General features: G+C 52.7%; 5 protein-coding genes across 5 annotated transcripts; 2 read left to right on the forward strand and 3 right to left on the reverse strand.

Moving 5' to 3' along the window:
- Positions 1-158: 158 nt before the first annotated feature.
- On the reverse strand, positions 159-2,284 carry HD553DRAFT_283768 (putative nickel transport protein). The gene is made up of 6 exons (XM_046178188.1): positions 1,996-2,284; positions 1,907-1,917; positions 1,768-1,840; positions 1,583-1,668; positions 1,182-1,481; positions 159-1,104 (listed from the first exon to the last, which is right to left on the reverse strand). The coding sequence occupies exons 1-6, from the start codon at positions 2,143-2,145 to the stop codon at positions 279-281; spliced, it is 1,446 nt and encodes a 481-aa protein (XP_046037118.1). The 5' UTR covers positions 2,146-2,284; the 3' UTR covers positions 159-278.
- Positions 2,285-2,491: 207 nt separating this feature from the next.
- On the reverse strand, positions 2,492-3,512 carry HD553DRAFT_224494 (uncharacterized protein). Its single transcript, XM_046177262.1, has one exon. The coding sequence runs from the start codon at positions 3,233-3,235 to the stop codon at positions 2,600-2,602; it is 636 nt and encodes a 211-aa protein (XP_046037119.1). The 5' UTR covers positions 3,236-3,512; the 3' UTR covers positions 2,492-2,599.
- Positions 3,483-4,988, reverse strand: HD553DRAFT_224488 (uncharacterized protein). The gene has a single exon (XM_046177261.1). The coding sequence runs from the start codon at positions 4,777-4,779 to the stop codon at positions 3,730-3,732; it is 1,050 nt and encodes a 349-aa protein (XP_046037120.1). The 5' UTR covers positions 4,780-4,988; the 3' UTR covers positions 3,483-3,729.
- Positions 4,989-6,388: 1,400 nt separating this feature from the next.
- On the forward strand, positions 6,389-9,196 carry HD553DRAFT_310179 (uncharacterized protein). Its single transcript, XM_046179816.1, has 10 exons — positions 6,389-6,724; positions 6,802-6,864; positions 6,934-7,603; positions 7,675-7,841; positions 7,917-7,980; positions 8,045-8,319; positions 8,388-8,445; positions 8,507-8,610; positions 8,672-8,701; positions 8,774-9,196. The coding sequence occupies exons 1-10, from the start codon at positions 6,464-6,466 to the stop codon at positions 8,918-8,920; spliced, it is 1,839 nt and encodes a 612-aa protein (XP_046037121.1). The 5' UTR covers positions 6,389-6,463; the 3' UTR covers positions 8,921-9,196.
- Positions 9,197-9,665: 469 nt separating this feature from the next.
- On the forward strand, positions 9,666-11,284 carry HD553DRAFT_349658 (uncharacterized protein). Its single transcript, XM_046183471.1, has 7 exons — positions 9,666-9,881; positions 9,951-9,979; positions 10,066-10,394; positions 10,464-10,685; positions 10,752-10,874; positions 10,941-11,047; positions 11,135-11,284. The coding sequence occupies exons 1-7, from the start codon at positions 9,803-9,805 to the stop codon at positions 11,155-11,157; spliced, it is 912 nt and encodes a 303-aa protein (XP_046037122.1). The 5' UTR covers positions 9,666-9,802; the 3' UTR covers positions 11,158-11,284.
- Positions 11,285-14,888: the final 3,604 nt, after the last annotated feature.

Genomic DNA, 14,888 nt, shown 5'->3' on the forward strand with positions numbered 1-14,888 from the left:
CGTGGTAGATTTATCAGCACTGCCTATGCTATGACCGCGCCAGGGACAGGTGTCATCACGCACTCGATCAACCTCCGGCCGGCCGCTCTCGTTTGCTTCCGTTCAATCAGGGGTTCATGCGCAGCAAGGTCGACGATGTTGTATCAGACGGCTGCCTATCTGAACAGCATCTCGTGTGGTATCTTTCATGAGCTTATGACATAGGGCATACGGAAATCGTGGCGCTGCCTGCCGGATAGGTCGCATGACTTTTACATCGATCGTGTATGATCGTCCTCTCATACTGTCAAACCTCTTATCCCATTGTCGTCCTCCTCGTCCTCTTCGGTGTCCAACGAGATCCCCCTCCCCCTGGCCTCGTACCTCCTCCTCTTCTCCCCTATCCACCTCTTAAACCTCGGCCAACCCAAAACGCCCCCAACACCCACAAGCACGAACCCCCCGGCGATAACCCCTCCGACGATATCATAATGATCCCCTAGCGCTGTCACCCCATCCCAGAACCTCCCCTCTGGTTCCGGCTTGATGACGTTTTGTAACAGAGAGAAAAGCTGGATGAGGCCGATGATGAGGGCGACCAGGACCGTCAGGGCTGTAAGGAGGGTCGAGTAGTAGAGAAAGATGAGGGGGTTGTGAAGAGTAGAGTTCCCATGACGCTTGGTTGGAAGCGAGGTGGATGTCGACGGAGAGCCCATATCGAGCGTAGGAAGGGTAGTTTCTTCGTAGTTCCCAATAGCAGGGACCGCTTTGTTGATCTTGTCCTTCTGGACGTCGTCGTGTTCTTCGATGATCGTCCCGTTTGGTCCAGCATCTCCAGTGATCCCGACATCCCTCTCGTCATCCCGCCTCGTCACCTCCTTCACCTCCCCACCATTCTCCTCATCCTCCTCATCATCGCACCAGGTATACAGCACCATCATCACCGCCCCATCCAACGTATCCACCGCACACATGCCCACCGTGAAGAGCACGGGGAAACAGAGGATCAACCAGATCGACGTCCCGCGGCTCGCTTGGACCGAAGAGAGGCCGAGCAGAGCGATCTCGGAGGAGGTGTCGAAGCCTAGGCCGAAGACTACGCCTAGGGGGTACATCTTCCAAGGTCTGCGAGGTGAGAAGGTCGTTTGGTCCGGTTGTAAGTAGGTAGACTCTGCGCTACAAGCATACATGCCGGGACTCACTGGTCGATCAACCGGAAGAGCTTCTTCAAGATCCAAAACATCGGCCCTCCACCCCGTTTCTCCCAAAGTTCCTCTCCATTACTCCCTTTGGCAGCATCCACCTCCATATCGCCTCTGACCCAAGCCCTCAGTCCTCGGACGAGTTTGTAGAGGATCCATCCGTTCATAATTCCTAGCAGGATCAGGAAGGTTGCCGAGATGGAAGTCCCGATGATGTTCCCGATCTGCGAGAACCTGTCGAACTTGGTTGCGAGGTGGGCGGCGGTCGCGGCGGTCACTAGGGAGGTGATGATCACGATACTGTAACAGCGAAGTATGAACCAATTCAGTACTTTCCCAGGTTTGTGTAGCAACTCCTCTCTGCATCATGAGGCTTTGAGCCTTGACCGAGGGAAACTCACGTAGAATGCCCCAGGCTGAAGAAGGTCCCCACCGTCACCGGTCTTTGACCCGAAGCGATCAACCTCCTCGTCATCAAATCTATCGCCTACGAGAACATGCCCATTCACAATATGATAAGACAAATCCGTCAATATGGTATGGACAACAGGAAAGTGCAAAAGAAGCAGGAAGGCGGTGGGCTTACGGAGATATGGTCGGCATCCAGAGCGTGTCGAAGGCCTAACGACCAGGCCAGGACCGCGGTAGCATACATCTCTCTAGAATCAACCCATGTCATCTTCAGCTCCGAGAATCAGAATCACTGGGCGATGACCTCGACCCACGTATGTTTGGCCTGACGAGACACCCGGAAATCGCACGCTCCTTAGCACTCAACCCCGATCGACCAAGATCGTACAGAAATTGAACATACCAAGACTCCCAGACATACGGCCCACGCAACGATATTCACCACCAACAAGCCTACTACGATCGCAAACGCTTCAAAGGGGACCTTTTTCAAGAACCTCGAAGGTAACCGTCCGTGAAGGGTATGGAGAGGGCGGAGGATGGTTTCGAGCATGGTGAGTCGGGTGCGGTTTGACGCTTTCTTCGAGGTCAGGAGCTAGGTTGCGGTCTGTCGTAATCCCCCCTAGATCTCGAGACTTGAAACGGTCCGAGATCGCTAGAGCGTGGTTGTCATGCAAGTCATGTTGTTTAATAATGATATGTTGAACTCTATACTCTATACGATGTCAGGGGGGGGAGGGGCAGTCCGGGGGGTGATCCAATAATAACACGAGCATGATGACCGGGGTAGTCGGAGGCGGAAGCAGATCGTGACGAGATAAGGCGGGTCAAGAGATCTCTACTCTCCCACTCCGGAACACAAGCCTGTCGATGCTGCCGGTGTTTCATTGACTTGCAGTGCCCAACTCAGTCGGGACAGTTCTTCATTCATGGAATCAATAGGCTAGGCCCAGAGGAGGACGGCAGCAAAACGCTGAAGTCGGCTCAGTCCTCGTCCTCGCCCGACTCTACTCAACCGGTCCGATCTCTCCTTGAAGAACCCCGCCCCCTTCCCAGACCTCCCGCAGACGTGTCGACACATCGAGCTCATCGACCATCCTCTCAAGTGTAGCGTGGTGTTGATCCCTCGGATTGGTCCACCTTTGCATGTAAATAGCCAGCATAATGGCAAAGTTCCGCAGCATGAACTGCCTCTTTACACCCACCTGCTGGTACCTGCGCTCAATCCGTGTCAGGTGCCTCCCGCTGACCCATCTCATTCCGTGACAAAGGATGTCTGCCGCTTGACAAAGGTGGATGCTTCCGACATCACCCCCCTCACCCTGGATCCAGGCTCGGAAGTGTTCTGCAGTCAAAGGCTGGAGTGGGGGGAGGGAGGGAGGAGTGGTTGGCGTCCGCCTTGGCCCTTCCCTGTGTCGGCGGTTATTTCTTCGCTGTCGGGTCATTGGTTGCAAGACGGTCGCGAAAGAGTTGCAAGAAGGTTGCGAGAGAGTTGCGAAAAGGTTGCGAGAGATTGCGAGAAGGTTGCGAGAGGTCGTGAGAAGGACAGAAACGAGCCGGGGTGCTGAGGAAGAGCGAGCCAAGGAGCGAAGGACGAGCGAGCGAGCGAGCCGAATATCAGTGATCAGTGAATAATCGGCCATGTCCTTTCGCTCTTTCACTTCGAAATACAAGTCTGTCGATGCTGTTGATGCTCTTCGTCCATTACTTGAGCTTGTCGATCGACTCTACCCTCCATTTCTGTGGTTGACCCGAACGGCTGCTCCAACGTGAACGATCTGCACGCATTCGATTTCGGAAGCGATGTCCCCTATGCCAGGTTGTCCGCGACGGCGAAATGAGAGTCTCACAGGTGAATTCCAATTTCGTACGAACGAGACCACTCGCATGGCCACAATGTATGCGGCGACGTCCGAGGTCTGCCCCATAACCTATACACATACTCTATAGATACAACTCACGATACAACTTCCGAGATGGTGCAAACCATAGCAGACTCCTTTGGCTTGTATCTTGACTTCCCATCTTCCCGACCGATCACGGCCCGATCCCATGAGCGATCCCATCCAGCTCTCCCTTCTTTTTGCTGAATCGCCAGCGTATCCTCTGATCTCGGCTCGTCTCGTTTCGGCTCATCTCATCTCCACCAAAGACCCATCCCGAACGATCCTTCCCCCCTAGCATCTTCGCCGGAAGAGATGTATTCTTTCCTCAACTCCAACTCTTCCCCCAAAACCCCGCTCGTACCCGTCAACGCCGGGTTGGAAAAGGCCGCCCGCAAGATCAGAGGGATCGGATATCCTTCTTCTTGGTCGACTGCCGATGCGTCTTCTGATCCAGCTGGCGACCCCTCTTCATTCCCTGAACCCAGCCTTGTCGACCCCACCTCCGACCCTGATCGGAGGGCCTGCCATTCCCTCAATCTGACCGCATCCTCGACCTCGAAAGGGACGTGTAGCAATAACATCGGCACCCGGCTCCGGACTGCTTCGACGGTAGCCGACGATGAGAACCCGGTCCGGGTGCATATTATCGTTGTGATCGTATCCAGCGTTTGAATGGCGTTTGAAGTCAAGTTCGAAAACAGACCTTCTGGATTGGCGTTGCGATTTGATAGGAGATCGCTACTGCTGATAGAGCCGGGCCATGCTTCTTCCGGTATCGAATACGGACTATCTTGATCGATATCTAATTCCTCGTCCGTAGATGCGTAGGTTGACGTCAAAGTTGATGTAGGAACCCCATCCCGCCTTCGATTTTGAAGCAGATCAAACCCCCTCCGAGCGACTCCTTCCATCTCCCTGATCAGACGAGGTCCGGCTTTGAGCTTTTCGGCTTTACATTGGACGAGAACTCGGAGCCTTCTGGCTGGCAGTTCGAGGGGGGTTGTTCTTGGCGATACCGATCCAGATCTTAATGACGCCGAGGACGAGGTCGATATAGATGAACCTATTGTTGTTGAGTCTTCAAGCAGACTGACCCGGCCTCGATACTTTCGCACGTCCAAGTCGGCCTCGTCCTTGCGGTCGGACTGGCTTCGGGGGAGATACCACCACCCCCTGAGATCCACACCTCCATCCCCCTTCCCTCCGATCCTCGATAACGACATCCCCAATGACTGGCGGAGGAGGTGAGAACAGTGGGTCTCGAAGGATGTTCCAAGGTGGGTGGTGGCTAGTTTTGACATCGGTAACGAGGTGACCGGCCGCTCAGATCGAACACCGATGAGGTTTGAGGCCGAAGTTGCGTTCTTGTGATGGGAAGAGTGAAGGGTTTGTTGTCATATATCCGCAAGAATTAGTCGAAAGAGCGTCGAGGTTATGGTCTTGCCGCTTGAATGAAGGATCATTCGCAAAGGGGCCACCGGTTCAGGTAGTAAGAGGTTTGACGATGTCCAGTGTGTATGACCGTTCAGCTCTGTCTGGACTTCGAGATCGATTGACTTGCCTCCGGAGCCGAGAACTCGACTACCGGAATGACATGTTCGGTTACCAAGATATGTCCAGCTACCGTCCACGAAGTTCGCCATTCCCAGGTCATCAATGACTTGAGAAGTTCTCGTCACTCTGATGACCTGCATGACCTGAGGAAAGAAAAGACCAATCATGAAGTCCGACATGCCATACATTTCTAGGACGGTGACCACGGGCTCAGGCTCCAGGGTTTCGAGCCCTTCTCCGTTCAACACTACCGAGCGTGGGTCATCCGGCCGCTCACACCGTCATCCTCAACCACGAATATTCGGAAGACGACCTCAATCCTCATCCAGCAAATGCCGACCTCAGCGCTGGCCGTCGAAGGCAGGCTGCCTTCACGGTATCATGTGGGGCTTTTACCCCCTCTCAACCTCTTACATCTCCAACTCGAACTCGCAAGAATGGGTAAATACATCACAAAGTCATGGGAGGAGCGGTACCACGAATGGTTGGAGAGAATGGGTGGAGTTTATGGTGAGAGGCATGGCATGTTCTTGAGTCGCTGGGTGAGGTTTGGGGGCATCGGGAGAGTAGACCTGGGTTGGGATCGTCAAGCCGACTTTGACCGGGTGATCCATGCTATCCTTGCCATGGCCGACGGGAATGGAGATAGTGGCATCAACACCGGCCTTGTCCTATGGTCGCCGGCTATGATGCTCGCCATCTTCCTCAGACTCAAGGCAGCCCCGTCTACGGTGAGTCGCCCTGAAAACGCTTCGACCTATTGTTCCTCGGTATACCGTTCACCACCCACTCGCATGACCTACCTCGTACCACCTACCAGCCCGCCTTCCAGCGAAACTTCCTCAGGGATTTGACCAGTCGCGTTGACTGGACACAAGTTCTTCGCCAACGGCAAAACCCCGTCGCGCCAGTTGTTAATCGCACTGCTGTCAACGGCACCCTGGGCTCCCTTCTTCCGCATTTTGTTGCCCTTGCAACCTTCCGACATCTCCGCCTCAATGACTCGACATTCAAACAACCCCCAACACAGGGAAAGGCCGAGGCGAACGCCAAACGTTCCTCCCCCCCTCCCTCCACTCCAGCCCCTGACTGAAGAACACTCCTGAGCCTGGGTCCAAGGTGAGTGTGGTGGTGTTGAAAGGTATCAACTTTGCCAATGCTGTGTGTCGACACGTCTGTGGGAGACCGGCAGTACCGCGAGTCCGTTCCACATGACATAATCGCGTCCGTTGATTGGCTGCAACATCCGATCGTACGTCATCGGCGATGAGCGATGGTCGTCGAGATCGAGAGGATGGTAGCAGATCGAGCGAGCGGTCGCATTCTATACAAAGACCTTGACCGGCTGGTGGCCACGTATCACCTCAGGACCAGTCGTGAAATCAGTCTGTTCGAACTGTAGCGATTTCAAGAGCTCGCTCGCCACATCGCATGCTCATTCAGCGTCTCTTCAAGCCTGTTAGCTTCTTACGTTCGACCTTTACCAATTCGTTCAGCAAACCGATCGTATCCTTCCCCCGTCACCTCTCAAGCTCATCCAGAACTCTGAACGACATGTCGAACGAAGAAAAGTCTCTCACCCTACCCGTCCTAGACGAAGCCGAGCTCAAGGATGGCGAAATGAAGCAGGTCGAGTTCGGAGAAGGCGAGAACAAGGGCAAGGTATTGTTGGTCAAGGTCGGAGGCAAGGTCGTGAGTAATCGGAGCTCGGCCTTGGAAAGGCTATAGCACGTTAGACTGACGATCTGTCATGCGTCCCGCATCATCAGTTTGCCAACTCGGGAATCTGCACGCATTACGGAGCACCTCTAGTAAAGGGAGTACTTGATAGTGTACGTCCGACCGGGAGACTTGGATTCGTCGGTACCCTTATGCTCATTGCGTCTCGTACGGGATCATAGACTGGACGAATTACCTGTCCCTGGCACGGAGCCTGCTTCAACGCCTGTACCGGTGATGTCGAGGATGCTCCCGGACTCGACGGCTTGCACACCTACAGCACCGAAGTCAAGGACGGCAAGATCTTCGTGACCGCAAACTTGAAAACTGTTACTAGCAAGATGGGTCGATCCCCCATCGCTCGAGCCAAGGCCAAGAAGAACCGATCCGCTGCAACTGATCAGCCCAAGAGCTCGATCTCGCCTCCCGATCATGAGACCAAGGATGAAAAGGTTGTCATCGTCGGAGGGGGTTCTGCCGGTTTGCACACGGTCGAAGCTCTCCGAGAGCACGGCTTTGACGGATCCATCACATTGATCTCCAAGGAGAAGTACGCACCGTTCGACAGGACCAAGTTGTCCAAAGCCCTCATTACCGACGCTGGCAAGCTCGCTTGGAGGTCGGAAGAGGAACTCAAGGGAGACTTCAAGGTCAATCTTCAGCTCGGAACCGAGGTCACCAAGATCGACAGACAGAACAAGACCGTTGAGACTAGCAAGGGCGACAAGGTTCAGTATGACAAACTCGTTTTGGCTCCTGGAAGCGTCACCAAGAAGTTGCCCATCGACGGAGTCGATCTCGAAAACATTTTCACGTTGAGGGGTCTCGAAGACAGCCAGGCTATTGTTGCCGGTGAGCTCTCAGGAGATCAGCATGTCAAGTTTGAAGCTGTCAGCTGATTCGCGCTTAATGCCGCTCTTCAGCCATCAATGAGAACACTAGGGTTGCCATCATCGGGACATCTTTCATCGGTCTCGAGCTCGCTGGTTCCATCATGAAGAAAGGACCCAAGAGCGTCGATGTGATCGGAATGGACAAGGTCCCTTTCGAGAAGATCCTTGGAGCGGATATCGGAAAGGCAATCCAAAAGGTATGCAGTTGGTCCAGTCTGTGATCGGACAGAAAACGCTACGCGTTAAGCTGACCCATTGGTTTGCGGTTGCAGAACTTGGAAGAGCAAGGTATCAAGTTCCACATGGAAGTCGGCGTTGACAAGATCTTGCCCAACGGTCAGTCTGAATCGATGCAAACGGCTCGTAGCATGACTAACATTCATATTGGTTATCGACACAGAAGCCGATTCGAAGAAGGTCGGCGCCGTCGCACTCAAGGATGCCGACAATATTCCTGCAGATCTGCTCATCCTTGGAGTCGGTGTCGCCCCCGCCACCAAGTTCTTGGAAGCTAGTGGTTTCAAGTTGGAAAAGGATCAGGGTATTACGGTCGACCAATATCTCCGTGTCGAGGGAGAGGAAGACATCTTCGCCATCGGTGACATTGCGCACTACAAGCAGTACCCCCATAAGGATGCCCGACGAGTCGAGCATTGGAACGTTGCAGGAAACCACGTCAGTAGAAGCCGACGCATAGTCATAATCGCGTTTGCTGACGAATTTTTCGATCTGGGCATATGCAGGGCCGCTCGGTCGCCGAGAGTATCATTTCGCCTAGCAGTCTCAAGGCTTATAGCAAGGGTTTGTTGCAACAGCGGTAATACTCTTGGCTGAATGGGGCTGATCTATTTCTGCTCTTCAGTTCCCATCTTCTGGTCATCCGCTGGCGGTGGTCTTCGTTACGTTAGCGACGCCAATGGTTTCGACGAAGTTCACATCGACGGTGACCTGTCCAAGGAGCTCAAGGTGAATCGGTCGTAATCTATTCCAGCATAATGTATGTACTGAACGCAAACTTCTTCCGCAGTTCGTGGCATACTACGCACAGGGCGACGACGTAAGTGGAACCTCGTTCATCTTCGATGTCTACGGGGACCATAGTTGAGTTATCGCTCATCCATCCCTATAGATCGTCGCTGTCGCATCTATCAAGAGCGACCCTTACGTCTCCAAAGCCGCCGAGTTGATTAGGCTCAAGCAGATGCCTACCTTCTCGGAGATCAAGGCTGGCAAGAACATCTTGGAGATTGACATTTCAGGAAAGAGTGGTAACTAAAGGCCTCTTCCTCACGAACAACACTTGTATCCACACTCTGTACAATGAGATGAATAAAGCTGATTGCCACGGTAACCTGCGTAGGTTCGGGCCGACTTGATCGGTCGAAGCGTCGGAATCCTCTGTTGAGTTCGATATCGAAATTCTTCGCTTCAAAACTCTAGCGGCCCACGAGTCTAGTTGCCAAGTTCGATGTCACCTTAAGGTCACTGTCGGGTCATAGCTGCTGCGTATCTCGATGAACATGTCTACATCTCTTTCTGCGGCACTGCGAGCTACATCTGCATATGATCTTCTACAGATGTATAGCGAACGCTTACAGCTGTACAGCCGCATGTTTCGCAGCTGATTGCCGAGTCTCATGCAGATGCCACCTACCCCTTAGACGTCGATCATTGAGATACTGCAAAATTCCTGCAACTAGCCGATCAAATTGCGCTGACAGCACGCTGCCAATCATATCAGAGGGATAGGACACCAAGAGACCAGAACGGACTTACTGCCCTTAATATCTTCGACTGAGCGCTCATAGTCGTAATGGTACACCAGTACGCCAGTACATTATTCCGAGGGACGGTTCGAAGCCATGTAGCCGGTGCGTGTCACCCTCTCGTGACGTAATCAGAGCATTGCGCCACCGTTGTTTACGAAGTGCACAACGACATTCCCCGGTAGTCCTTCAGTGATCAGTGACCAGTGATCTCTATCCTATATCCGTCGACATACCTTTGACTTCACCTTTCGGAGTAGATCGATAGCTCGTTACGTACTCGGGATCTGAGTCTTGTTTTCGCTCGTCACACAACAACCGGGTCATCCCGCGATCCGCTCCGCTCGCCGACACAATTACCGAAGCAAGAATCACAAGTTGCGTTCATCGTCATGGAGGGCAGAAGTGGAAGTGCAAGATGGGGTCATGATGGATATCTGAACAGGGAGCATTCAAGGATCGAAGCTGAAGGTAAGACATCCAGGAGGAGTCAGATTAGCTTTACCTCTCGAATGCTGATTCGTATACGGGAACATGAAGAAAACAAACGCAAGGATTCCATTGGAGCTGTAAGACCGATCGAGGCGGGAAAGGCGTATCAGGCTTCAACCGCGGCTCGACATCATATTGATTGTCTTTCGATCTTCCGTACTAGACCATTCACAAGAACGAAAAAGAAGAGATCACTAAGTATGAAAGCAATAGAAAGGACCATGAACGGCCCACTGAGACCGAACTTCAAGACGAACATTTTGCCTTCCGAACCTGGCTCGGGGCGAAGACCAAGACTTCGGAGGCCTGCTACCTCTTCCGCATCCCTTTCGACGTCTTCGATCACTACATGGAGTACAAACATCATGAGAAGAACTACAAAGACGTGTCGTCCGCGGGCGACAATCAAGGCCGCAGTCCAATGAGAAATGTTTCTGAATCACACGAACGGGAGATGACGAGAAAAGAGCAACACGATTTTGCCGAGCAGAGGTCGGTATATTTCTTTCGGCGGAACGGTTTGTCATTAGAGGTGACTGACTAACGAACCCTTCCGGATAGGTGGGAAAGGGGGCCTGTCAAGACACTCGCCAAAAAGCGGGCCGCAATGAAGGAGGACTTTCTCGACAAGGTCATTGGGGAGGTCGCGCCGCTGCAGTCGAAAGACATCTTGCATATGGACATCTTGCGAGATTATCCGCTACTCGCTGCCTTCATCTACCGGTCTACGACGGGGACCCGAACTAGTACGCATAAGAAGGAAAAAACGAAGATCACTACCAGGTATATGAAATCCTACGCAACTTTATTGATCGCTCGTGAGATCGCTGATTGTCCATCATCCCCTAGCTATGCGCAGGAAAAGTATTGCAAGAAGATCACACAAATCATCGAAAGGCATATGAAAGCTGCTTTGACCCGCATCAAGGAGAAGGAGACTCCTACTGGACAAGCGAAGGAGAGTGGGCCAAGGTGGGCGGTCAGCGAGGACCCTTGCATGACGGATGATTCGGTTTGAACGCCTTGCTTGCTTTATAGTTCTGCCGTGCAGGGAGGAGGGACTTCGACCGGACATGCTCAGGCTGAAAAGAGAAAGTATGAAGGGAGTCATGCTAGAAACAAGCGATTGAGATATTCGAACTATCGTTAGTCAGTGACTGGAACGTTTCAGACACCCGTCAGCACTGGACGTTGAAACATTTTGGAATGCTTTTGTTTGTCAAACATAATAGGTGACGGAAAGTGTCTCTCTTGAGAACCAAACGTCAAAGCGGGGACGATACCGAGACTTACACGGACTAGAACGCCAGAACACAGTAATAGTTTGCTGATCAAGCGTAAAAAGAAAAGAGAAGAGATATTCATGGCGACGTGCAGCATTCTTGGAATCGGATGGATGCATTGTGATTTTGAACAGATATACATGTATAAATATGGGTACAATCGAGTACCCGACACGATAGCATTGAGCTACAATTGATGGCTACAACACAGCGGAAGGCTTTGGAATCATGCGGCATACTCACCTGCGAAGATGTTGATCGTGGCAGGCACGTTGAGCGACAGGCTTGTGGATGATGGGGTTTGATGGGGTTTGATTGGCTTGGAAGCGTCAATCCTTGTGAAGTCTCCAGGCGCCGTCAGTGTAGTCCAGCGCAACCCGAAAACCGAAGGATATATCGTTAGCGGAAGTTGGCAACGGCATCGGTACGAGCGGTACTTACGCCTATTAAGACACAATCAGCATCTGGAACGCGGAGGTCAACTGTTTCTAGGCTTTCGGGGTAAAGCAGACGCACCTATGGGCTCCTCTAGTCCAGCCCGCCAATCGGGTATTGTGGGTTTTAAAAAGGTGGTATGGTTTGGTGCATCGTGCCGACGATGCTACCGGTCTACGTCGTAATGATTGCCGTTCCCGGTCGCAAGGCGTGGACTCAGCGATATGGGCGATTGGCGTATTCCCATATATGAGGACCAACTGTCCGCCGTGAGTCTGAGCGTCGCTCCTGAGTGAACACGAGAAGATAGGGGTCAGTCAAGACGTAACACGCCGAGTGGAGAGTTTGGACTCACCCCTCGAAAGACAACGTCGACGAGAGACTAGACGATCGCTCGCACCTAGTTTACAGCAAAAAGTCAGCGGGCGAAGCAGTGGCACCTTTGCTTCACTGACGATCGAAATCTTCTTCGTTGGTATTATACGCTTTGATCGAACAGCTGCGTGTAGACGATGAGGTGGCAGCGTTGGCTAGACGACTGGGAGGGAACGCGTTCATGCTGCTCGATCGAAAGTTGATCCAGCCTGTTTGGTAAGACTCCCTCCGGTATCTTTAAGGCGATGAAACAGGTCCGGGAATATAGTTACGAAGACTCCCGGTCGGATTGAATTGAAGTGTTGTGCAAAAAGAGATAGTCGAGCGGAGGGTGAAGGGGGAAGGCGTCGAGCGAGTGACTGCTTATATAAGTTTCCGGCTCCTACGCAAAACCGTCTGACAGGAGCATGCTGGAGGATTCTCGACGCGAAGCATGTCACGAAAAAGCGCACTCTGAGGAGCGCCTTGCCTTTACACACGCTATGACACGCGCTTTGTAGGCAAGATTTGAAATCCGCTCTCGGCGACAAGCCAACGGCCGTCGGCACTTGTGGTGCAAGTGTGGTCCTTCGACCGAGCATCGGCGTATCCTGCTTGTTCTGAAAGCTGCAGATTCCTGCAACCAACGGATAGTCCCGGTCAGAAAGGACTGAATTCACGACATCATGCAGCAGGATAGGGGTAGTTCTGGTAGGTAGGCGACACCCGGCGGCCGGCTTTCTGCCTCTCCTAGGACTGATCTCCGTAGATGTAGATATGCTGGCCCGGAAAACCCTTTGCCAGCTCGAGTAACTTCAATCTTCATTTCATTGTCCGGGTACAAGAGTTCATCATCCCCATAGCAATGATCTTTCCGCTGCTCGCTAAGGGGTCCTTTGTGATTTGATCGGTCGGAATTGATCCGCGATAAGCGGCGCTCGGTTGATGGATCTCTGAAACGGCTATCGACGTCTTCGACGACGGCGTAACCGAATCCTCTGACCGCTTACAGAACCGCAAGTAGCGATCTTTCAAGATATCCTTTCCGGGCTGGGTGCCTCGTTGCCGCAATTTCAGGTCTTGACGACAGTACCCTTTTAATTCTCCATGGCCGCATCCGCCTTCGAAAGCGATGGTGGTGTCCCGCATAAAGTCAATTCAGTTATAATCTTCTTGTCCGGACCAGGTACGACCTGACGTATTGACGTATCGGTCATCTGGCTGGCAAGACTTTTCCATGGCTGCCGCACGAATGATTCCTTCTTGGTTGATCTATATTCTCCGGGGACCAGTCCGGATCCGAGCGATCAGGAAGTGCGACCAGAGAGATTCATGGTACAACTCCATCAACCTGTACGGGCAGGTGAGCGGAGTGTTCCTGGTCGTGGCCATCAAGCGATGATGAAAGTGCTGGTCTGATCGGCCGCCCACCTTGTTCAGTTGTAGGACAACGGCTGATCAGCAAGCGGCGGGTGATACTCCTATATATCGGGAAACGATCGGTGACCGGTTCAGATGTTGCAACAAGCATGTCTGTCAGATGCAAGGTATCCTCTGAAGGACTGACAGAGGGTGACCATGAGAGAGCGAAGCGGTCTGGCGCGCCTGAGAAATAGCTACGTCGTCTCTCACACGCTCACGACCACGCGGTCCAGACACAATCACCCGCCAGATCCATGCCAGGCTAGGCTCTTCAATCAAGACTTTGCATTGAGTCAGTGTATCTGGAAGCGTATGAATTGTGTGGTTATGGTATGGTACCGCGCAATAGTTTCAGTAGAGTCTGAGACTCATCGATCGTTCCAGGAACTGAAGCGCTCGGCTTTCGGCGAGTCCCCCTTCATCATTCTATGGATCGAATCCACTACCGATGATCGGCAAGATCTGCCATCAGTATCGAGATCAGCAAGCTAGCGAATTCGACCGACTCGAACGGATTGGGAGGGGCACAATCGAGGTAGACCAGAGTTTAAACAAAAGAAGGAATCCTAGAGCTGGCAGATTTAGGAGTCAATTTCTCGTGAAGACTGCTGGAACAAGTCATCGCGCAAGAAGCTCAAGAAGCAAGAAACCTTGTAGGAGTACCCAAGGGTTCGGGGTTCGATCAACCTCGCAGATATCGTATGGAATCGACGGATCAATGTGCCATCTGCGGCAAGCTCAAATCTGCAACGGCAGATCGAAGAACATGAGAAAAATTGCACAACCTGCCGAGAAGCGCTTTTATGACGGAATACGTTATGGATTCACATTCCCGAGGAGAAATTGCATACAAATCGTGTAATCGAGCCTCGATCCGCTGGATCAAGGAACCACCGTCAAGCCTTCAGTTCTGGTCAGCAAAATTCAAAATCCCAGAACCCGTTGCGAGGAAGCGATCTTAGGGGTACACAATTGTGTTCTTCCACAGTGAGATTCCTGATCTTTCAACCACCGGGCTTTGGCAATCGCATTGTGTTGAGGCAAACACAGAGGCGCAACCATCGGAGACGGTTGCAGGAGTGGAAGAGAAGCATCACAGGTCATCGCCGTGCCGCCTGGTACAACACTTCGAATCTCGAACATGCCGCTTGTCACTGAGGCCCATCTGATCAAAAAGCCGTGCTGAAGCACTAGAGATTGTATGCTGACCGTGAGTGGAAGTGTCAGACAACCGAACCACCTTTACCCTAGACGGGGGTTCCCAAGCGCGTGTTGCGTGATGGGCGCGCATGGACACGACCCGACCAGCGAGCGAGTGCGGTCCTCGTTGCTCGCCCAGCTCGGCACGGCGGTTCATCAACATCAACTCGCATCAAGTTCCATCATCGACAACCTCTCAACTACGAGAATGTCAGGATCACATTCTCCCATCCGTCACGACCATCCTTCTACGACCACCTAACGACCCCGATCCCGGCTAGTCCGCCCTGCA

The sequence above is a fragment of the Filobasidium floriforme genome (genome assembly GCF_021052385.1).
Source record: "Filobasidium floriforme strain CBS 6241 chromosome Unknown HD553scaffold_9, whole genome shotgun sequence".
Lineage (NCBI taxonomy): Eukaryota > Fungi > Basidiomycota > Tremellomycetes > Filobasidiales > Filobasidiaceae > Filobasidium > Filobasidium floriforme.

Bases quoted from the DNA above. Each gene is read 5' to 3' on its own strand.
- HD553DRAFT_283768 (XM_046178188.1), bottom strand. From the start codon at position 2,145: ATGCTCGAAACCATCCTCCGCCCTCTCCATACCCTTCACGGACGGTTA. The intron at 1,669-1,767 runs GTAAGCCCACCG...ATGTTCTCGTAG, and splicing joins TGGATGCCGACCATATCTCC to GCGATAGATTTGATGACGAG. The intron at 1,482-1,582 runs GTGAGTTTCCCT...TCGCTGTTACAG, and splicing joins TTCAGCCTGGGGCATTCTAC to TATCGTGATCATCACCTCCC.
- HD553DRAFT_224494 (XM_046177262.1), bottom strand. From the start codon at position 3,235: ATGGCCGATTATTCACTGATCACTGATATTCGGCTCGCTCGCTCGCTC.
- HD553DRAFT_224488 (XM_046177261.1), bottom strand. From the start codon at position 4,779: ATGTCAAAACTAGCCACCACCCACCTTGGAACATCCTTCGAGACCCAC.
- HD553DRAFT_310179 (XM_046179816.1), top strand. From the start codon at position 6,464: ATGCTCATTCAGCGTCTCTTCAAGCCTGTTAGCTTCTTACGTTCGACC. The intron at 8,446-8,506 runs GTTTGTTGCAAC...TCTGCTCTTCAG, and splicing joins TCTCAAGGCTTATAGCAAGG to TTCCCATCTTCTGGTCATCC. The intron at 8,611-8,671 runs GTGAATCGGTCG...CTTCTTCCGCAG, and splicing joins ACCTGTCCAAGGAGCTCAAG to TTCGTGGCATACTACGCACA.
- HD553DRAFT_349658 (XM_046183471.1), top strand. From the start codon at position 9,803: ATGGAGGGCAGAAGTGGAAGTGCAAGATGGGGTCATGATGGATATCTG. The intron at 10,686-10,751 runs GTATATGAAATC...ATCATCCCCTAG, and splicing joins AAAACGAAGATCACTACCAG to CTATGCGCAGGAAAAGTATT. The intron at 10,875-10,940 runs GTGGGCGGTCAG...CTTGCTTTATAG, and splicing joins GCGAAGGAGAGTGGGCCAAG to TTCTGCCGTGCAGGGAGGAG.